The 24,080-nt window shown below is 40.6% G+C and overlaps 1 protein-coding gene across 1 annotated transcript in view; it reads right to left on the minus strand.

Annotated features, from left to right (window-relative positions):
* Positions 1 to 24,080, minus strand: part of gabbr2 (gamma-aminobutyric acid (GABA) B receptor, 2) — a 208,815-nt gene that overhangs the window by 86,589 nt on the left and 98,146 nt on the right. Inside the window, exons 3-6 of the mRNA XM_080862287.1 lie at positions 21,024 to 21,194; positions 12,261 to 12,362; positions 2,538 to 2,603; positions 2,036 to 2,224 (exon numbers count right to left, since the gene is read on the minus strand). Coding sequence (XP_080718413.1) covers positions 2,036 to 2,224; positions 2,538 to 2,603; positions 12,261 to 12,362; positions 21,024 to 21,194 — 528 coding nt within the window. The remainder of the gene's footprint in view (positions 1 to 2,035; positions 2,225 to 2,537; positions 2,604 to 12,260; positions 12,363 to 21,023; positions 21,195 to 24,080) is intronic.

Raw genomic sequence — 24,080 nt, forward strand, 5'->3', positions numbered from 1 at the left:
AAAAAAAAAGTTCATTTACCTGTTACTACCAAATCAGGTCGTTGGTACTTGCTGGCTTGTGTAGCCACTAGGTAACAAAAGCTCAACACTGTGCCTAGCATCTTGGAGCACCTCTGTTGTGTTTTGTACATGTTTTGGAGTTTTTACGTGTTTTGAAGTTTGTACGTGCTTTGTCTCTAGGGGCCACCGTAAATATATTTTTATTTACCCACTCCACATAAAATGTAATGAATAAATCATATAATACAAAAACCAGCTATTCACATTTCAACTTTTAACTATTTAAATTTTCAGCTTTTTCCTTTTAAACAAATTTAAAGTGAAACAACACAAAACACTGCAAACCACAACACAATTAAATATGAATTACAATATGAAAACCAAAAGAAGATGCACATTCTCTGTCATATGGGCCTGCATGAATAAACTTTCTGAATCCTTTATCATCCACAACTAGATTACTATACCTTTCTAATGTGACGTTGTTCTCCCTGGCTCTCTTTCTCTCTCTCCCTCCTACTCTGTTCCTGCGCTACTGCGTGTGTAACTACCGCCCCTCCCCCTTCTGCCCAGCGCAAAGCACAAGGCTTGCATGCGGAGTGAAGCGGAAGAAGTGCGAGAGAGGGTTAGAGAAAGAAAAAAAACAACCCATGGCTTGGTGTTGTGCCAAAAAGTGATTGTCTGCCAAAAACTGATTTCCAGTGTTTCTGTGTATTTTTTATGTGTAATATCTTTACGTATGTTCGTAAATAGACTTCGGTGAACAGGGGATACAAAGGGGTTACATAAAGAATTAAAAAATTATCTGTTTTTTAAGTATCTTTACAACTTGTACTTACATTATAACCAATCCGGTCCTTTATCCCCACTTAAAATATTTTTACAGAACTATTGTAATATTTGCTGCCATTTCTGCTGTCCTGTTGGGCAACTTACTCTTACAAAATACATTTTTAATGTTAATGAGATTTTTTTTTACTGCATAAATAAAGGTTATATAAAAGTCGCTGCCAAAAACTGATTGCGGCTTGTATCTTGCTACACGAATGTTGTTTGTGGCTCAAGATGACTTTATGTCATCCATAAGGGATGCATTTGACATATGTTTAACATATTATAGCCCAACAAGTTACTTATAGCACTTTAAATATGAGCAATCGCTTTTTGGCAAATACCGGAAATCAGTTTTTGGCAGACAATCACTTCTTGGCACAACACCGGCTCACGTCGTTCACGTCAAAGACCTGGCTCTAAGAGCCATTTCGTTCGCGAGCGACACATCACTAGCACTCAGTACTAAAGAGGGAGAATATGGCACCCATGGCAAAACAGGAGGATGAAAAAAATATGGAAACAAAGATTTTAAAAAATGTCAAAGCATTTCACAGAAAGTTAAATGCAGACTGTGGAAAGCTGAGCTTTGCTTTCACTACAGCACTACTGCAGTGCACGAGCATTTAAAAAGCTGGCACCCTGGAGCTCTGACGTCAAATTCCATCTAACATTATCAATAATTAATTATTTATATAATTAGTTAAATAGTTTAATTGGCATTGAACACTACGCCATCTGAGAAGCTGTAAGTAACAGTCATTTCTAATGTTTATTTAATTTTTATTCTGACCATCCTGAGAAATATTAAAAATAGCTTTGATTATCTTCAAATTTATATGTTTACTGGGTCATTATTTTAATGTACTGAGGGACGAGACAACAGGTTGATATTCACAGGTGGGCAGACTTGAGCAGGTGACGTAATGCAGCCTAGAACAGGAGGTTTGCCCACAGGAAGTGGAGATAAGAGTTATAAAAAATAAGCGTTGACTAATCAATGAAAAATTTGTTACAGCCCTACTTTAACGAACTACAATCAAACTTTATTTAAAAAAAATTAAACTTGACTTAAAAAACTTCCCTAAGCTTTATGAATGAAGACCTTCAGACAAAAATTATTCTATTTACCTCACGTTTTTAAGTATACAGTATAAAATTACCTTCTGCACATCAGAGTGTAGTTGAGATGTATGTCACTCACCCTGTCAGAGATGCCCTTGATTTGCCGAGCGCTGAGTGGCTCAAAGTCCACGCTAATGTATCCCTCCATGGCAGTGAGAAGCTTCTTGGTGGTGCAGTTGGTGTTGTTGGCCTGTTCCCACCAGTTGCCCTGATACCAGCCAGGGATAATCCACTGATATTTACTCCCAAACATGTTCAGGTTATACGCCTGGTTTGGGCACAATAATCAGAGGTTGGAGCAATGGAAAATCAGAGAGATTCAGATTAACAACTAATCTTGTTGTTCTTAAAAGAAAGGAAAATGACACTTTGAAATTCAACCATCTAAAGTCCAAATTCTGTGCATCTAATGATATATTTAATTACTCCTTATTGAAACAGGATTAAAAAAAGCATGTCAGCTTTGTTCATAATTATGACACAATGCATTTTACTAATAGCGCCAACTGTGTATAAGACAATTTCTATCATTTAAAATAAAATGCCAAGACAACAGAAGGCAACATCATAAAGAAACTTACACAGCAGAAGACTCTGGAGGCCAGGTTCTCATCAAACTGGCCAATGATGATCCTCACATCATTGTCCTAAAAAAAATACGTATTTACTTAAATGGAAACATTTAACTTTATTCAAACAGAGAAAGAAATCAGGATTATGCTGCACTACAATCTTATTATACAATCTCAATTTACAATCCTAATGTAATCGTGCAAGCTTTTTATTGTGATCTTTTGACTCCCTGGCTTTAATGGTGAAAAGCTGTCACAGCTGTCTTTTGGTGAAACTACATGGGTCTATATGCTATGGGATCAGTTTTGCTGTGTGTGAGTCTACCATAACTCCAAACAGTTAACAAACACACAGAATCAGAGATGTTGTATTTACTTTACTGTACATACTCATTACTATGTGTAATCCTCTAATCTGTACCTAGAAGGGATGTGGGACCTGAGGCACAAACCAGTTGTTGAGAGGCTAAGGCATTACCAAATTGCGAAGTCCTTCTATTAGAACGGAGACAATGTCAGCAGGCAGAACTGCTTGCAAACCAGGCTGAACTTGCTTGAGTATTCGAGGCACATGGCCTGGTAATTGTCTCTGTAAATAATTCAGAGTCCCCGGGTGGAAATTCAGCATGTTTCATGGTGGGGAAAAAAGATCAGGCTCTGCCATTTAGTGAGCACAGACATATGTGTAGTCCTAAACACAAGCACAGACCTACATGCAATCACACTGTGTGTCCACAGACAGTAGAACTAAACTAAACTCACCACTAAAAATACACACACATAAAATTGTCCCAAACCTAACCAAATAATATTGATATAGGTTAACTCAGTGTATATAACTTGTACAAAAACACAATTAACTGAGTTTTAATCTCATGATTTTGGCACAATATTTGACATGTGTGCTCCATCAATAGCAAATCAAGTGTTCCCTTTATACCGTGCAGCTTGAAGTTTCCTGGACTAGTCTGGATGAGTAACAATAAGTTAAAAGATATATAACAAATAACAATGTCTGGCACAGCAGAAAGCAAAGAGTTTGTCCCTTAAAGCTGATCATCATCCTTTGTTTGGGTATACAAACAAAAGCTGCGATATAATAAATGCATGAAGGCCAAGAAAAACAAGGGAAGCTAATGTGAACCATCCAATATCAACTAAGAACTCCACAAGCGAGCCTGTGCAGTCTGTGCATTCATCCAGGTTGCAAAGACGCACTGAAATCACCAACGCAAATGTTTTTCATTTGGGCAAAGACAGGTACCCAATAAACACTACAGGGAGTGCAGAATTATTAGGCAAATGAGTATTTTGTCCACATCATCCTCTTCATGCATGTTGTCTTACTCCAAGCTGTATAGGCTCGAAAGCCTACTACCAATTAAGCATATTAGATGATGTGCATCTCTGTAATGAGAAGGGGTGTGGTCTAATGACATCAACACCCTATATCAGGTGTGCATAATTATTAGGCAACGTCCTTTCCTTTGGCAAAATGGGTCAAAAGAAGGACTTGACAGGCTCAGAAAAGTCAAAAATAGTGAGATATCTTGCAGAGGGATGCAGCAGTCTCAAAATTGCAAAGCTTCTGAAGCGTGATCATCGAACAATCAAGCGTTTCATTCAAAATAGTCAACAGGGTCGCAAGAAGCGTGTGGAAAAACCAAGGTGCAAAATAACTGCCCATGAACAGAGAAAAGTCAAGCGTGCAGCTGCCAAGATGCCACTTGCCACCAGTTTGGCCATATTTCAGAGCTGCAACATCACTGGAGTGCCCAAAAGCACAAGGTGTGCAATACTCAGAGACATGGCCAAGGTAAGAAAGGCTGAAAGACGACCACCACTGAACAAGACACACAAGCTGAAACGTCAAGACTGGGCCAAGAAATATCTCAAGACTGATTTTTCTAAGGTTTTATGGACTGATGAAATGAGAGTGAGTCTTGATGGGCCAGATGGATGGGCCCGTGGCTGGATTGGTAAAGGGCAGAGAGCTCCAGTCCGACTCAGACGCCAGCAAGGTGGAGGTGGAGTACTGGTTTGGGCTGGTATCATCAAAGATGAGCTTGTGGGGCCTTTTCGGGTTGAGGATGGAGTCAAGCTCAACTCCCAGTCTTACTGCCAGTTTCTGGAAGACACCTTCTTCAAGCAGTGGTACAGGACGAAGTCTGCATCCTTCAAGAAAAACATGATTTTCATGCAGGACAGTGCTCCATCACACGCGTCCAAGTACTCCACAGCGTGGCTGGCAAGAAAGGGTATAAAAGAAGAAAAACTAATGACATGGCCTCCTTGTTCACCTGATCTGAACCCCATTGAGAACCTGTGGTCCATCATCAAATGTGAGATTTACAAGGAGGGAAAACAGTACACCTCTCTAAACAGTGTCTGGGAGGCTGTGGTTGCTGCTGCACGCAATGTTGATGGTGAACAGATCAAAACACTGACAGAATCCATGGATGGCAGGCTTTTGAGTGTCCTTGCAAAGAAAGGTGGCTATATTGGTCGCTGATTTGTTTTTGTTTTGTTTTTGAATGTCAGAAATGTATATTTGTGAATGTGGAGATGTTATATTGGTTTCACTGGTAAAAATAAATGATTGAAATGGGTATATATTTGTTTTTTGTTAAGTTGCCTAATAATTATGCACAGTAATAGTCACCTGCACACACAGATATCCCCCTAAAATAGCTAAAACTAAAAACAAACTAAAAACTACTTCCAAAAACATTCAGCTTTGATATTAATGAGTTTTTTGGGTTCATTGAGAACATGGTTGTTGTTCAATAATAAAATTATTCCTCAAAAATACAACTTGCCTAATAATTCTGCACTCCCTGTATGAGTAATGAGGGCTTCATGAAAATGTTCCACTTACTGGACAAAAGATCTTCTCCCTTCATTCAATTGTTTTGGATTATTTTGTACTGTACGCAAAACGGGGAAAAGAGATTGGTCGCTACAAGTTTTGTTAAGATCCACAAATTCACAGGTGCAAGGAATAGAGTGAAAAACTATATTTTGCTTTTAGAATATTCACTTATTCCAGGTGAAAAAACGCCTTATTTGTCTGCAGAGATGAAGTATTTTTTCAAATGTGTTTTCTACGTTTGCACTGAGCTTAGGTGAAGAAAGAGGACCAATTTTATTTCACATTCGTACAAATCATGTGAAATGATGGGAAAGCAGTGTTCTGCTTGGACGGCAATGGATAATAATCATAAATAATCGGGATATCAATATTGATCAAAACTATCATAATTGTCATTATAAGCAATCTTATTGTCAGGAGTAGTGTCGTGGACGAGAGAAGGAGGACCCAATCGCTGGACTCACAGGCAGGTAGGTGAAGGTGGATGTTTATTGCCGAAGGAGTGAGCAAACAGTACAGAGGGAGGAAATGGCTGGCTGGCTGGCTGGCTGGCTGGCTGGCTGGCTGACTGACTGAATGAATGAATGAATGAATGAATGAACAAAGGACTGGCTGGCTAACTGAACATACAGACGACACTAACATCAGACGTACATCAATGACACGACAAGGATCGGATGGAACTGAGGACTTAAATACACGCTGGGTGATGAATGATTAGAAACCGGTGAGTACGCAGCTGAACTTAGTCTGACTAATGATATATGGAAATAACTGGAACACAATACGCAGGCGGTATGCTGGCACAGAAAACACAGATGTGAAAATAAACTGAACATGACAAAACAGAAAACACTGGGTCAACGACCCAGGAACCCTGACACTTATGCAGGCCCAAATGATAGGAATCAATTCTGTTACTGAAAATTAAACTGAATGGAAGAACAACTGTGTTAGTAACAGTTACCTTGTAATAACAGGATCTCATTTCTTAGCAAAATATACTTGAACACTAAATGTGGGTAGCTACTACTGCTTATAACACATAAGCAGTTCTGAAATGTATCCGTCTAATAAAGGCTGGGTATAGAAGCTCTAAATGGCAAAGAATTGTATATCAGTACCTTTCAAGAAATATGTATGAACATGTTTTATAGTGTAATGTAGAATGTGACTAACGCGAGCTAGATTTTCACACACACAACCTGTGTTATACTGCCATTGCCCTGGGAACCCACAAATACAGTTCACTAAGTCACCCCTCAGGCAGTCGCTACCATATGTCATGCATTCCAAGATCAGAAGGAGCGGCCAGTCACTGAAATTTACCTCCAAGACCCTGAGGCTAAGATAGATAGAAAGATAAATAGATAGATAGAGTGTGTGTGTGTGTGTGTGTGTGTGTGTGTGTGTGTGTGTGTGTGTGTGTGTGTGTGTGTGTGTGTGTGCGAGAGAGAGAGAGAGCGAGAGAGAGAGAGAGAAACACACACACGTGCCGGCAGCTACTCGATAACACTGTTCTTCCCTGAAGAAAAGGCACTTAACCCAAATGACTCCAACTATGGCCGTGGGCCACAGCCTCAGTATAAATTCTAGCCCGCCTGGCAACAACATGAAAACGCTGTGTAGTTGTGGGCAAGGGCATGAGTGAGTGTATGGTGTTGTGTTGCACTGCAGATGGACTGGGGCACTACAGAGCCCCAAATTACCCTCATTGCTTAAGCTTTTATATAACTGTTACCATAATAGTTCTGAATCAGGGTATAGTGTTAAGGGCAGCCTTGACTGCTTTATCTGTGACAGGGTTGTTCGTAACTTTACAGCAGTCATTTGTCTGTTTGAGTAATATTGTAACTCGTAATCCCAATCAGGCACTTTTAAGGCTTATTAGGCACCGCACACACATATAAACACTGTACTAATGATGGTCTTTTACGAGCTAGTGGGAGATGTGATTTGTGTACTGGGCTACGTGTTGTTGCTATTACTAAAACCGTACCCCCATCTGTTTGATTACTGTGCAGCGCATGTGTGGTGTGCAGATATGATGAAATATAAACTCTTGCAGGGATGTGTCTGATCACTAATTCACTCAAGGTGAACACAAGGCTATCGTTTGAAGTTTTGGCACTAATAACTGAACAACAATTATCAGTGTGAGGATTTCAAAATAAAAGTCTTTAAAATGGAATGCGAAGAGGTTCTAGTGTTTGATCTCTGCAGCAGGATATTCTTTTTGCAGCTCTGTGCCATTTGGGGATGTGGGCCAGCAGAGGTGCTTCATCAGTTTCATGAGTATCAATAAGAGGCCTTACAAAATAGGCAAACTTATGATTACACTATCAGTGTGAACCATTCATCTTGAGCTGATCCACAGTGTCTATAGAGCCAAATGTTAGTTTATATTTGCTACACAAGTTGTATTATTACAGTATAAGTTGTACAACACTGAGCAAACAGGTGAAAGAGGTTTGAGATTAGGTTGCTTCTAGTTTATTGTTGAGAAGTGGTGCCGTCGTGTTAGTTTTAGGTTAAACAGAATTTTGATTACAAGGTTTGGCTGTGAGTTTGTTGGTTTTAAAGCCACTAAGTCCATGCCAGATGTCTGAGTTTTAGATCACAATCATTTTACGACCTGACAAAGTTAATATCAATAAAAATGTCATTAAAACAATGACAATGTCGCCGGAGCTGTGGGCGGGTGGGTGCAGGGGGGCTCAGCCCCAGTGCAGGGGACCTCTGGTGCATCGGCCCAACTAGGGGGCTCTCTAACTGGTGGGGAGGCTGTTATATCTTTGTAGGTGGTCTCCTCTCTACAGGAGCTCACTCTGCAGGTGGGGGAGAGATATAGGAGAGGCAGAGAATGAACCCAACCTGGGTGTCTATTGTCTTGTGTAGTTTGGGAGATGATTGGATGATGGGGTGGGTGCAGTTTTCTCTGGGGTGGAGTCGGGTGGGCTGCCCCGGACTCTGTGGGGCTGGGCGGTGCTGCTGCTGCGGGCTCCGGTCCGGATGGGCCTGGGCCCCCTTGCGCTGGTGGGTTCCAGAGTGTGGGGGTGCCTACTGGGGTCAGCGGGGGAGCTGGCCCCAGGGAGGTGCCACTTGCCCCTCCCTTTCTTCCCTCTCCATCCTCAGCTGCCTCCCTATTCCCGCTCTACAACACCCACCCACACACGCAGGGCTTGGGGTCCAGGTATGTCACCAGGGTGCAGGGGAGGCACTCCCCCTCTGTCCCCTTCTGGCCGCCTGTGCCTCAATTTTATTCTGCAACCTAGACATCCACATTACTCACACTCTCACATAACACATACATATAGGGCCTTGGGGGTGGGCACGTTCTACAGCATCCAGAGGATGGTCAGTGTACTCCAACCCACCTCTGGCGCTGGTGCCCTACCCTCAACTTTAAATGCACATAGACACTAAGGGTTTTCAGGAGGAGCCGTGCTGCTCTCTGAGAGGAAGCAGGAACCATGCTCTCCTGTGTATTAAATGCACTTTAGAACAGCACACAGCAACACTACATATGAGCGAGCATTGGGAGGTTTGGGGTCTTCACTCACCCCGGTTCTGTTAGCCGTCAGGGCTGGGGGGCTGGGAGGAGGTGCTGGCCGTCAGATTGGGGTCTGGGATGCGGGGCCTCCCTGTTACTGCAGATAAGGAGGTGGTCCGCTTGCGTCCACCCCAGAGAGAAGGGTTACATCTCCTGGGTCTAGGTGCGGCTTGCCCCTCTGGGGGCGGGGTTACCTGGACCTGGGATATAGAGTATGTTTGGGGAGTGCGACTGTCTGTGCAGTGTCTATTTGTGTCTGTCTACACGTTGGGTGAGTGCCGAGTATTTGGTTGTGTATATGGGGTGGGAATGCATGTTTGTGTCCGCGTGTGCCTGTTCGTCTGTGTCTATATGTCAGGTTGGGTCTTAGACTCAACCTCTCTGGGTACATCTCAGGCCCTCTAAAGTACGGAGGCCTATCTCCCCTCACCACACTCCCTGCCGGTGGCTGATGCCCTCAGACGTTGGTGTGTTGGTGGTCCTTGTCGACTGGGGCTGGGCGCTCATGTATGTACCGGCTCACATCAGTGGCCCGGCTGGGCCCCTTCCGGGGGGTGGGATGCCCTCCGGCTTCTGGCCTCTGGGCCTGAAGCTCGGCCCTCTCTGGCACAGCTGGCTGCTGGCAGAGTCCACGGGCACACCACTGCAACCCCCTCTGGCCTCTGCTCTGTAGCTGCTGGGTGACCTCTCGTTTGGGGCTCTACTCAGCTCTTCCCAGGAGGGTGGCACGGTTCCCCCCCCTTTTGGTGGTCCTCCTCGGGTCCTCGTACTCTGGGGCCTCTGGATATCTGGGGCCTGGATCTCCTCCATACCTGCTTCATACCCTGGGGGACGGGGCTATGGCTCCCCACACTTCCTAGCAGATCGTTACATGGAGAAACCTTTGGAATACAAGCATGCTGATCCACACAGGTGTGCACACAGGTGTACACACGGGTGTTCACAGACGCGGACTACACCTTTCTATCTTGCGTGCTGCACAATATTGTTTAATGTTTAGTATCTACTGTTATCTACTGCTAGCTAGATTATTGTGATGGTGCTGTTTTTTTATTATGTTGCTCTTTTTTTGTTTGCTTTCTCTTCTGTTTTTTTTCTCCATACAGGTGATCCAGGTGTTTTGTTTGTTTTTCTTTCTTTCTTCCCCACTTTCTCACCGTCTCCTCTCCCCTCTGGTTTTCTTTCTCTCCCTCTCTTTCTTTCATTCTTTCTGTCACGGCGAGTGAGATGAGCCGTGTGGAAAATAAAGGAGGATCCAAACGCAGGCACTTGTATGGGTGTGAGGGTGGTTTATTAAACACAAAAAGGAAATGGACAAACGGCGAACGGAGCAATGACTAAACTAAACTGGGAACAAACTAACTACAGAACACGAACCTGGACATGAATGAGAGCGGGCGGAAACAGATGATGGTTGACTGCAGGGAAACACACAGATGAAGCAGGGTGGAAACACAGACGGACCAGCAACTACAATGACGGAAGACATGACTTAAATACACAGAGAACCACAGGGGAATTACACACAGGTGGTGGACACAGCTGGGAATAATTAACAAGACGAGACAAAGGTAAAACTGAACACACTCACAAGAGACGCAGACCTTCACAATAAAACAGGAACAAGAAACCATCACACTAAGACGCAGACTTGACATAGAGAGACAGACAGAAAATGACACACAAAACATGAGGGCACAAATCTTAACCCCAAATAAACAGAAGCATGGAACTCTAACAATAATAATAATAATCGTAATCAAAACCACAACAATCATTCAAAAAATAAACTAACAATCAAAACTCAAAACACTGGTTAGAAACTGACCCAGAACCGTGACACTTTCTCCCCGTCCTATCCCCCAGTCATGTCTGTCCCGTTTGTAAAATAAATACATAATTATAATAAAGGTCAATCAAATGGACCAATATGGCAAGGCCATGATGATCCACTCGGTAAAATAAATCCGCTTGGCATCTTTCTTGGCCTTAAGACAACAATTCTGATGGCTAAAGATCCAAACGGGACACAAAAACAAACAAACAAACAAAAAAAAAACAATGACAAAAAACACCCTGCTACCTCAGTGAGACAAAAAAGTAAAGTGTAACAAAAAATGAACCATCCCTTGGTGTGTCTCATACTTGAGGGGGAAGAGTTCTGAATGTACGATAAATAATTAAGGCATAATAAATAATAAATTTTTTTGGTCTTCATTTAGATTTCAGGACATTTTTTCTCATGTGACTTTCTATTGGATGCAAGCTGCCTAAACTGGCTCTCTGTCACAAAAAATAAAAAAGCTCTTGGAGGTCCTAGCTTGTGTTCAAACTAAAGATTACTAAAATTAGAAGTGCTATGTATGCGTGTCTGCCTTTGTTTTCTGATGCTGTTTTTGTCAGCCTGTCCAGCAATAAACGGGGAACTTGGGACAGAGAACGAGGGATAAAGATTTTTTTTTTTAAAAAGCGACTGAGAGGGCTGTTACAATGCCCAGCAGCAGCGAAGCCTGTCTCCTTTTTGAATATTTCAAAGAAACAAAATTCCAGCCTTGACAACAAAATCTGTGTCACTCTCTTCCCCCATCATATTATGTAGCTGTTGGAGAGACAGCAAACCACTGTTGTGTGATGAGCGGGAAAAAGATCCATTAGAGTGTAAGAACCCCCCCCCCATCCACCTAACCATCCACCCGATCCAATTGTTCCGTAAAGATTTCAGCACTGTGGATTGCATATTTAGAGTTGATCAAGGAAGGGTGATGTCAGCTTAAAATGTCAGCGCTTAAGACACAGATTTACACATATATTTTAGGAACGACGGCTTATCTTCCTGTTCCTTCTTCGTTCTTCTCTCTCATCATCTCATGTTTCTTTCAACCTGCTCCATCTTGTATACGTCATATATTCCACCAACATATCAGTAGGGGGAAAAAAGTGTTACTCCCCCTCCACTCTCTTCACTTCTATTTTTTTTTACTCTTACTGTGCCACTCTCTACTAAAAATGCACTAGACAGTATTTAAATATCGATTTTATGCATCCTTTTTTTTTTTAATCTTGCAAAATTTGTATGCAAAAAAACCTTGTATGCATGTGTTTGTATGTATATGGTTAAATGGCCACTGTCAAGACAGAGGGAGACATCCACTTGATAAAATACTAAAGAATTTACTTTACACAGTATGAAAAATAGTAGCTAATATGAAAACCTAATGGGTATTTTGTCATTTTGTTTTAACTGGGAATTCTACAGGTTGAACTGGTCTTGGATCATTTCCTTAAGTTTCTAGGTTGCTTCACCTACCTTCAGCTTTTTGACATTGCCACAGGGATCATTGGAGAAACTCTCTGTGTCTGCAATCTCAATGTTTGCTTTCTCCAGCTCATTTGTGAGATCGTTCCTCACCTGCAAAACAGAAAGAGAGAATACACAAATGTTGTTGAGAAATTACAAAAACATTTCCAAAAAAGTTGGGACACTGTGTAAAATTTAAATAAAACCAATGATTTCCAAACGTCATAAACCCATATTTTATTCACAGTAGAACAAAGCAAACATATCAAATGATTAAAGTGAGAAAATGTATAATTTAAAAAAAAATTGAATCTGATGACAGCAATCTGAGGCAACAAAGAGCTGGAAAAGTAAGTGGTAGTAAAATGAAACAGCTGAAGGAACATTTTGTGACTAATTAGGTTATTTGACAATGGGTCAGAAACATGACTGGGTATATTCAAAGGGCATCTTAGAGAGGCAGAGTTTCTCAGAAGTAAAGATGGGCAGAGGTTCCCCATTCTGCAAAAACTGTGGAACAACTTTATGTTCCTCAGCATACATAATATCATCCAAAGAGCCTGAGAATCTGTAGAAAACCCTGTGCACGAGGGGCAAGGCAAAACAGGCATGAGTCTGTCCTGCAAATCACTGAATGGGCTCAGGAAGACTTCCAAGAACATTTGTCTGTCGCACTTCACCCTGCTATCCACAAATGCAGGTTAAAGGTGCAAAGAAGAAGCTACATGTGAGCAAGAACCAGAGAAACACTGCTATCTACTCTGGGCCAAAGCTCAGTTAAAATGGACTGAGGCAAAGTACAAAAAAACTGTTCTGAGGTCAGATGAGTTGAAATTTAAAATTCTTCTCAGAAAACGCACCCTTCTCATCTGACTTGTTAGCCATGCTCAGTGTCAAAAGCCTGCATCTCAGATCATATGAGGGCACATCAGTGCAGTTTCATATTATCAGCTTGCACAGCTGACAATGCTGAAAGATGTAGTAAAAAAGTTGTGTCTACTGTAGAAGAATGTAAGTGTGGTCAGAGGTTCAATAAGTTATACATGCTCATAAAATATCAGCCAGCATGACAATTGCAGTCAAATGTGCAAATGTGCTTTTATTAAGTAACCTACCAGAGTTTATTTGAGACAATGTTACCATTTACACACTGCACAATAAACTTCACAACAGTGTAATAACTTAAATCACATAGCCTATAGGAAACAAATACTGTGGTACTATGACGGAGCAGCTGGAAAAAGGGAGGAAATGCAGTTTTATAAAGTATATTAAACATTAGATTCATTAAATCATGTATGCATAAATCACAGAGAGAAAATCAATCATTTAGCTCAATGCTGTGATAGATGCAAATAAAAACTGAATGTGTGAATATATTTCTGCTGGCTTAAAGCAGATGAAATCATGTCGCAATATACATATAGTATTCTGTACACAGCATTATAAAGCAATAAAGTGAGATGGATGCAGGCCATCTAATGTTCTGAAATGGTGCATGCATATTCTACCATGAACTGTGAATGAAAAGACAGAAAGACAAGCAGCTTGTCATTTTAGCATGGCGGACACATACATCAGATCTGTCATCCTCCTGATTTGCCTCAGCCCGTTCAATGAGGAGTTGTAATTTTCGCAATATACCGAGCGTGCATTTGTCACAGCGATATGAGTTTGTTTTTCGCTAAATAAGACACAAAAGAACAAATGTACACTTCAAATAATCTTCGCTGGTTATCCAGGGCTTGACAAAAAGTAGACAAATGTGCAGTGCTGTAGATGTATCTGCAGCAGCTGTATGTCTGCTGTGATGTATTGAGCCAGTAGAATGGTGGGTAATTCAATCTGAGAAGATGGAGAATGGAGCAGGTACCCCACTGGGATGGCAAGCTTGAGGTGTTTTATCATACCGCCTCTCACTTTTTCTCGGCCATCACATACACACATGCTACGAGTCGGCCCTCTTGCTTCCCTCCTTTAATCCACAATTTTAGAAAAGCCCTTTTTCACAGCTGACATTTTGACTTCTCATAGCAGGAAAACCACAGGTGTGACTAATACCATTAATAATGGCTCTGTTCCAGTAAGGCAACACACTGAGACATCACGACAACACCATGGCTCTGACATGGAATGCAGTTGTACCTACGTCGAAAAAGTCAAAATATGGTATAAAGTCCTGTGGTGTTCATGCTGGATCAGCCATCAGTGTCTCCACCCCAACCCAAGAGCCATGTTGACACGTCAGAGAGTTGGCAGTGACAACATATAACAGCTAACAGAAGTCCTGTGTGTTTCCTCTTACTGTGCTTTAATATGTTCATCCTGTAATTATGTGTTCTAAATTGCTTCAGCTACATGGTGGTTGTATATTCACATTTCTATACAAAAGTCTCCTTACAGTGTCACCTTCAATTGACTTATAATAATACTTAGAGACTGTACTGCAGTGTTTCAAAGATTCAGTTGAGTATTTGGATAAAAATTATAATCTTTGCTCTTTTGCAAGATGAACTGTGAAGTATACAGGGCTATACACCCAGCTCAGATTTAGCAAAATGCTGCAAAACTGAGCAGATAGTGTTTCATAGTATAAATTGATAATGCCTCAAAGCATACTGCAAAAAAAAAAAAGAAAAGAAAAAAAAAGGGATGTGGCCCAGTCAGTCACCTGGCCTCATCCCAACAGAGCAGCTTTTCAGATTTTCAAATACAAGAGTGAAAAAAGCAGGTGGTGGCTGGAGTAAAGTATTACAGTAAAAACAATTTTTATACTGAAAACTTTGTCTGACCAAGTCTGGCAAGTACTCTTGAGCCTCTGAAAATGGGGTACTATGTGTAAAAATTGCTGTAATTCCTAAACAATGCAATACTTTCACTAAAAGCTGAAAAGTCGGCACTTCAATCACAAACTGATTATATGAATGGTGTGGTGGAGGAGACAGGCTCAATTACAAAAATTGTATATTTCTCCGAATATTTATGGACCTAACTGTAGATGGGACATAAATAAATAAATAAAAACTGTGGAAAAATTAGTGAAAAATTGGTATTTCTTCTCAAAATACCAAGCACCGGCCAATCATCAGCCCGTTAGTTCAAAGTGGCGCCAGGATTTGAACCGTAAAAGCTACTATCAGTATTATTGCTATTGATACTCCTGTTAAAATTAGCCAACTGCAGCTTAAAATTAGTCATTACAACAGTTTTGTGCTATCAACTAAGATTTCTGACATCTAAAAATCAATAACTCTGAACAACCTCAACTTTATTTCCCTCATGTCTCCAAATGTCTGCTTTCATAATCGCCTTCTCCTCTGGTACCCCCGGAGGAAGCTCTAAATCACTCTGTACATCACTCACTGCTGTACAAACATTCTCTCCAATGTACTGCTCGCTGAGCTGAAACAACAGGGAGGCCGATGTGAATCAATACAACCAAGTTTTGCTCTTGAGTAACAACTGGCTTGGTGGTCTGGACGAGGTACAATGTCCTGTTGTGTTGTGTTGCATTGAGTGTTGATCCTAAAGGATAAAAGGAAACGAACTTCAGTGTGAAAAGGGACAGCAGCTGGTTAGCCTGTTGTTTGTAAAAGGTGTGTGGGTCAAACACAAATGGGTTTCTGGGAAAATATATACCAACCACTCACACGCAAGACATGGAGAGTTGCACAAAATTTCTGCTGTACTACAAAATACACTCACAAAGAGCACAGAGGCTGACAGACAAAGCCATTGACTTGCAGGAGTAAAACCCTTGTCACAAAAGGATTTTATTGGTTTGATTTTGTGTTTCTTCCACCGAGATGGAAAAATGCATCCGTATTCTGCTGGACTCACTCGGTTAGACAGAGCGAGAGAGACGGAGGGGACAGATGGATTGAAAGCTAGTAGGAGGGGGAAAAGTGAGCAGATTTCCTGCGTAACAAAAGCATCCACCATTGTTTGGGGCAGCCTGGGAATCCCCGACAGCAAATGCAGAAGAGAAATAATCCTATTGCACTTGTGAGCATGGGTCCACGCACACAAAAAAAGAGTGTCACGTGCACCCAGGGCATGTAAAATACTAGAATTCAGAAAGCACATTGATTGATTGAATCTTTATTTTGAACATGTTAAAAAAGTACAACAACATAGAATTAAAAAGAGACAAACAAACAAAAGGAAAACGAGCAACCACAACTACAAATAACTTTCATGTTCAAAAAGGAGCAGGAAGAAGCATAAACTTATTTAATCCCACTCCCTTTCCACTATCTAGTAATCAATAGACTGCAGAAATATCTCTACATTAACACAATACTAATATGTGCATCATATATATATGAACAGAAACTATATCAAAATGACTGTGGGAGATGAGGATGTTGAGAAAATCCATTGTACGCTTTCTGGTGGGCATATGACATAATTATTTATCATCAAAGGGAAATATATATTTAAATCAGCTGAAGATTAAAAACATACGGTGAACCACTGTGTTTCAGAAACGGTCAAGCCTCCTTGTTTGGCAACGTCAACAACAGCTTCGATTTTCTTTGTATGATGTCATTCTTCGCTGGTTCACTGTTCCAGCATCACCAAGCTTCACCTGACAGCCAGCTACTCTTAACACTGACCCGTGGGATTATCTTGGGAATTACTTTTCCACTCTATGACGCCAAGCTGTTCGGGACCAAAATCACATGTTGAGTCATTGAGTCATTTGATGCAAAGAAAAGCGTATCTCTTGTCTATTCAGTTGTGGGACAAACAGGCTATACCAGTAATTCGTCTGAGACATGAGTCATCATCAATGATAACCCCACTGCTATTCCCAAACCCTAATTGTGCTTTGGAAACAACATTTCTAGGAATACTGTTTATGGGATGTAACATAATGAAACAGGAACTGAGTGAGAGTGGATGCTAGGATGGTAACGTATGCTAGAGTTATCAGTCGTCATAGTTTATTTAAACGTTTAAGCTCTGAGGGGTGCAGACAGAGGACAGAGTCTTAATCCTGCTCTCAGTCAGGTCTGTCATCTGACTGACAGGTGATTGCTGCTCCTGTTCCTGAGTGAGCCCTGTTTGTCTGGCTGTCTCAATAATGTTGATTGCTCTGTGTGTGTGTGTGTGTGTGTGTGTGTGTGTGTGTGTGTGTGTGTGTGTGTGTGTGTGTGTGTGTGTGTGTGTGTGTGTGTGTGTGTGTGTGTGTAGTGTAGATTGTCATCTTCATTCCCAAATACTTACATTAGCTGTTATTCTTTGTTACTCTGTTATTCTTATTTCTCAATACAATGAGCCACAAACCATTGTAGAAAGTCAGTGTTCATCCATAAAGTCGATATGCATGTGTGTGTGTGTGTCTGTGTGTGTGTTACACCGGTGCCTAAAAATAACAGTGATGAGCACGCTTTTTCTTACAGGTTACACTCTCAGGGGACACCATACTGTATGTTTGCTGCCTGTGATGTGCAAGCCACTGACTGAATCTGTAACAAGTGTTACATAACATTAACCTTGTGAGCAGTCTCCCAGGGAAAGCACACTGTAGGTCAGCAGGGGGACGGAGTATGTCACAGGGTGATGAATGCTGGGGTAGAGGTGATGGAAATTAAAATAATGTCAGTAGTATACTCATTACATAGATGCAAATGCCTCTGTGCACGCATGCATGATTTATGGTACATTCAGTACTGTAGAATACTTCTAGGAATATCAATTTGAATCTAAATCCAACTTTAATAGATCACAAAGAAATTGTGTTTTTGCATATTTCTTTGCAAGGGCTAAGATTTAAAAAAAAAATTAAAAATCTGTTCAAAAACCACAAAATCAGCTTGCAAAGGTATGAAACTTTCTTAAAGTGGAAAATACGTGTTTTTTTCTTTAGGACAGTGCTTAGAATTTCTCATTATATTTGTTAAATGTGAAGAATTAATTAAATCTTTAAAAAAAAGTATCTTCACAAGAAATATTTCTGACTAGCTCTGCCCACTCTTGTGCTGATTCTGTCTATTTGTGTATTGGTGTATTTGTATATTTTCACATTCAAGAAGTGGGAGGACACTGGCTTTCTGTGTTTTTAGATCCTAGGAAAGAAATGTTTAAACTGACAAGTGACACTAAAACAATTGTTTGGCACCAACTCCGGCAGGCATACACTTTAACAACACTAGAAACACTTCATATAATTTATTTGAAGTTCATAAAATTCATATAAAAATGTTTATGAATTAAATGTAAAACTGGAATAGTGTTATTAGTAGGTAAAAATGACATTTTTACTATTAATGTCTGTTTTCCTGCATTATTCAAATAACATTTACTTCTATATCTCTTCTTTTTCTGGTAGCGAGCTGGAGTAATTTCTCGATGAACCAAAGAACAGTAAGCTCTGAACTCGACAGAGGATTGTGTGAATCATAAAGTACGGAAGCAATGCTTGCATATTTGTAAATCGGGATTAGAGGCCAATCTCGTGGCAGGTTGATTGAATCGTGCCGTCTGTCTTGCACCCGTCCTAAGCTCTTTGGTGCTTTCAGGAGGGGAGCGATAAAGGGATTTGGTCTCTCTGAGATTTGCAGTGAGACTTCTTATACACACCCCCACTTCCACAACCCACCCTTTAGCCGCTGAGCACTTTGTTTTCAACCAGTGCCTGGAGGCAAGAGCTCACAATATGTTTCTCAAATTCATGCTTTCAATGCCTCTGACAAGGCTCTTTTAGGAGAATGTTCCTGTGCTGCCGACGTGATATGTTTGTGCCATGAGTTTGTGTAGTTCTCCAAACGTGTGATAAATCGATATGTTTCCTAATGTTCAACCCTCCTACAAACAGGAATGTGTTTGTCTCGCTAGTTAGCATCCATTTTGGTATAATATGATTTTAAGCTTTTAATATCTTTAGCTAATGGTGTGGATCAATTTGAATGTTGTTTCTCCCATTTCTCTTATATTAAAAAGCTGCTAGCTGCTTTTAATAATAGAAGGGATTTTTGCATGGTGTGCAAACGATTGTGCGCCTCCTGTTCCTGAGCTGAAATCCAACTTGCCACAGCTTCCAAAATACGTCCTCCAGCTTTGAGATATATTACAGCTCCAACATTGTCATAAGAGAGTTAGCTACAAGTGCTGAGTCAACACAGATAATGTTCTTCATCTATCCATGCATTACTTCTGCCAGCTCTAGTAATGTAGGCTGGATTCAGCATTCTGCGTATTTAATGGGAGAGGAACATCAAATAGAACAGATGGAACGTAGTAAATATAATAGGAACTAAATATCATGCAGTTCTCAGAATTTGCTTCCAGCTGGAGCAGCAATTCAGTTTTGGAGGCGATGCAGGACATATTTTAGAAATATTTTCCCAGCGCGTCACCGTCTTTGATGTCGAGGGCTGGTTTATCTTCAGTAAGAACTATCTCTTTATACATGCAATAAACTGTATTTATATTTATTTTTGAACTGCAACCTGTTTCTCAGGTCTTTGTCTGAATTTCTACGAACATTATTGCTAAGGATTGTCTTATTGCATTGGAGTCACACTGGGTTAAATATGTACACTTGGGTTTTAAGGGGTATTTATTATTTTCTTCTTTTTTTGGGTTGTATGGAAGCCCCAAACGCAATTTCATTGTTCTTGACAATGACAATAAATAAATACTACTACTACTACTACAACAACGGAAGTCTAAGGGACATGGGTGTTAAAAATAAGGATATAAGTGTGGTTGGTCTCAGTTATATACACAGAAGCTACTACAGATATATATGTTCAAATGGAGAGCTAGAGAGAGCAGCAGGATGTGAATGTCAACTCATTCGTTTTAGTAAGTTAGAGAAAAACACAATCACACGCACAGACAGGAGGTGCACACGACGCCTCCATTTGGTCAAAAGAAGTGGAAAAATCTGTGTCGGATTTCTGGAGGTGGAGCCAACAAACTGGGACATTGCCCTCAACTACAAGTCATGTTTTTTGGTTTTGTTCTGCCTTCATCTGTTCCTTGACCAGTGGATGGAAATGTTTGTTCATCTTTTTTTTAACCTTTACATTCCCTAATAATCCAGTGTGCATCCTTTCATGTGACTGGAGAATAATCATTCATTAGTGACAGCTGTACAGTGCACAAAGCCTAAATAATTTCCATCTAATCCATCTACATGTGAGTGGTGATTTGTTTTAAAGTAGTAATAAGAGTGTTATTTCTACTGGCTTCCTCATCTGAATAAGCCAAGATGGAAATCTCCTTGAATGATAATATAGTCACTGTTTTGTGATTTAACCTCTACCTTCAGAAAATAAAAACATGTCTCCCAGTGAGAGGCGATAGGAGGACGGCACACATAAACGCTGGTAAACAGCACTGTTATCGCGCAAACTTAAAAAAGAACAAATGCCTGCTAAACAAGAATCCCTGTTGGGACTGAGAGTGCTGAAGGCAATAATGCAAAGCCATGTTATTAATTATGTGCATATCCTTCGACCAGTGGGAGATTTTAACTCCTCTCACACCTGGTAAATGTATATTTTATCCACAATAAGTAGAAATGTAATAAGAAAAAGTATTCATTCCAACCGTTAAGGGTATTTTCACTATCAATCAAATACACTGAACTTCACCTAGTTTTAGTATTAATGACAAGGTGGTGCCACTGTAGTCTTTGATATAGATGATGGATTTGTTTTAGTGAACTGCTTGAACTTTTGGTCAATACTAAACATGGAGCATTAACAGCGTTGGAAAAAAAAGAAAAGTATATTTATGAAAACAGCACGAACTGACCTCTGAGAACCTCTGAACGTCCTGTGTGAGGGTCCCCACACGGCTCCAGTTGTAGTAGTTGAGAAACTTCACCACCGCTGGGTTCACGGCATTGTCTGACGGAACAGTGCGGAAGAAGTTGGGGTATTTTTTCTTGTCTGCTAGAACAGGAGTTGTCGCTGCAAAGGATAGCTGTAATGGAAAAAAGGAAGAAGTAATATAGTGAGCATGGAGTCCATCAGTTAGGGGTAAACGTAACAATCACAAGTAATCCCGACAGCAAAATGTCAGACTGTGTTGGTTTCACTTGAGCTACTGTTGTTAGTGGCACTGTTTAAGAATGTGTCGTTGACTCTTATGAAGTGGAAGGCAGGTTCAGTGACCGCTGTCAGTTCAGGGTTTAAATCATGAGAATGTGACACTCATTCATAAAGAACTGATGACCCGCAAATGGATGACTTTTCATACTGGTTGTGTATTTATGTGTCTTCTAGTGTCCAGAATGCTATTTGTCTGCCATGTAGGACAGGTAGAGTACTGTGCAAAGCTCTTTACACACCTCCACCCCCATTTCTTTATGTTGAGGTATTTTGTTGCTAGCAGTCTGCTGCAAAAACTAAGAATTTCTTCCATTTTCAATAGCTGATAACTCAGTTTGACAGGCATAAAATATTATTTTGGCACCAACAAAGTGACTCGCAAACAGCTATTAGCTGAAAACTTGGCATATCTCTCTCTGCACTGCGTGGAGTGTGTTTTTTGAGGAAGCTGGACGAGTGGAGGACAAAAGAAGAAATGCGAGGCCAAAATAAATAAACGTCTACGGCAGATTACCAGTATCTGAAAGTCATGTTCTTAAGAAATCCAGCAAAAAGCTGATGAAGTACCCGAGAGATGTATCTTTCCCTTAAGTTGATCCACCTACTATTCACTGAAGCCTCATCGGAAATAGTCTCAATGCACGGGTATGTGTCAAGAAGCTGTTTTTAAGGAAGGAAAACAGGGAGCAAAGGCTGAGGTATGCCAAATTACACAAGAACTGGACTGAAAATCAGTGGCAAGAGGTCTTATAGATTAATGAATCCAAATTTGAAACTGTTGGTACGAACTGTTGTCGATATGTGTGGGACGTCAGGAGAGAGGTAAAAGAGTGAGCATCTACAGACATCTGTAAAACATGGTGGATTTTCTGTCATGGTTTGGGGTTCCTGACAAAATATTAAGAAATGAGTAGGGACTCAAGACTTTTGCGCAGTATTACACAAAGGATCTTCACTTTTGTCTGTCTTTTTTGATGGTGTTGTAGCTTTAGAGGACACCATGCTGTGTTTTTAGGTCAGCCTTTGTCGTGTTTCTCTCTGGTGTTGAATGTAGAGATGCCTTATGATGGAGTTATTCTCACTTCTGATGACATGGCCTAGCTAACACCATCATCTCCACATCAGAATGGTGTTTATGCTCTATTTTTCTGCAGTGGGTTACCAGGTCTCTGCAAGAGAAATGGTTTACTAGAAAATGCCTAGAATCTCCTGAGGCTTTCGCTGGGAGATGTTGACAGTTGGTTGAGGAAGCTGTCTGTCATCCTCAAGCAGTCTGGACCACACGGCAGCTCGAATATGGTAGGTTTAGATTTGTGGGTGCCCGTTCTTATGTGTTTATGTACGTTTTGATGAAAAGGGAAAAGCAGCTTAGCAATTTAATTCATCTCCGTGTTGGTAAGTTAAAAGCATTTCTTGTCTTCAAATGTAGGCATTTTGAATCAGCACTGACAAACACACACAGACACCCACTTAAATAAAAATCAAATGTGCTGAACCTCACTCAATAATTGCCTTTTTACAGACAAGTCTGCATCAACAGATGCAGTCTAAGCATTTTTGAGGCACATCTCTGGTAAATCAAAGGCTCACAAAGACAAAGTGGACCCGACTATGTAGTATTTTTCCATAGCTGATGAAATGAAATCGGGATGTGGCAAGCGAGCATAACCCATATGGCAGTATACTTGGGTGTATAACTAAAAGTTGAGAGTTATTTAGTAATTTGTTTCATGAAACCATGTTCTTGATGCATTTCCCCTGCACAGCTGCCTCTCTAAAATACAAGTATATCCATTTAAAGCCTCCTCTCAGTCTAAAACAAGCTATTTACCAACAAAAGTCACAACTCTCCACCCACCCCACCTTTCATTTGTCATTTCTATGCTAATCAAGTTTTATTCTCTCTCTCCCACATTGTAGCACATTTTCAACAATAGGTCATAAATTTCATCCAAAGGCAAACATGGCTGTAATTAATTTTTGCATTAGCATTAGAATTTCCCATATAAGAAACAGCGTGCGCCCACACAGACAAAGACCTGTCATTTTATCATTTAATTTAGCCTTTCACATTTCGTTTGAATGTATAGTACTACCGTACAGGAAGCATCATATCATTATATTCCGAAAATTGTGACACCATCGCCACCGTGGCTTTTAAATAATGGACACAGGCATGTCTTTGATATTGTGCATACGTCTTTAAAAGCCATGAATAACTGTCAGAGCAGAGATTTGAGAGGTACTTTAACATTTAGGCACCAGCAGCTGAGCTGAGATAATAAGACAGTGTGCTCTATTTTCAATGTCCTATTTGTGTTAATTTAATGAGCGATATGAATCAGCGCAGGGTTAATTACATACTTTGTAGAGATTAAGCAGAACTTGTGATTCATGATAGTGATCAACCCAAGGATATTATTCTGACTGAGACCAAAAGGTGCATCAGTAGATTTCCGAAAAGTGTACTAAAGCGTTGAGGAGTTCAAGCACCTCCTAACTTTGGTGATGAATGTGATCTTCTCATTAAGCCTCCATCCACTTCTAGACATCTTCACTCTTCATTAGTTGCTGTGCTGCAGTTATAATAGTACACTTGCTGATGACTTGTTATTACTGGAAATGTACTTTAGCATTGTTTAAAGGTAACTGACTGAGAATATGAGAGCGTAACTTAAAGATCAAGTCAAATATAATTCAAAAGTAAAGCAATTTTAAAAGAGGACTGGATATCCTAATATTGTGGTTAAACAGTAAT

Source organism: Rhamphochromis sp. 'chilingali' (genome assembly GCF_963969265.1).
Source record: "Rhamphochromis sp. 'chilingali' genome assembly, chromosome: 17".
NCBI classification, from domain to species: Eukaryota; Metazoa; Chordata; class Actinopteri; order Cichliformes; family Cichlidae; genus Rhamphochromis; species Rhamphochromis sp. 'chilingali'.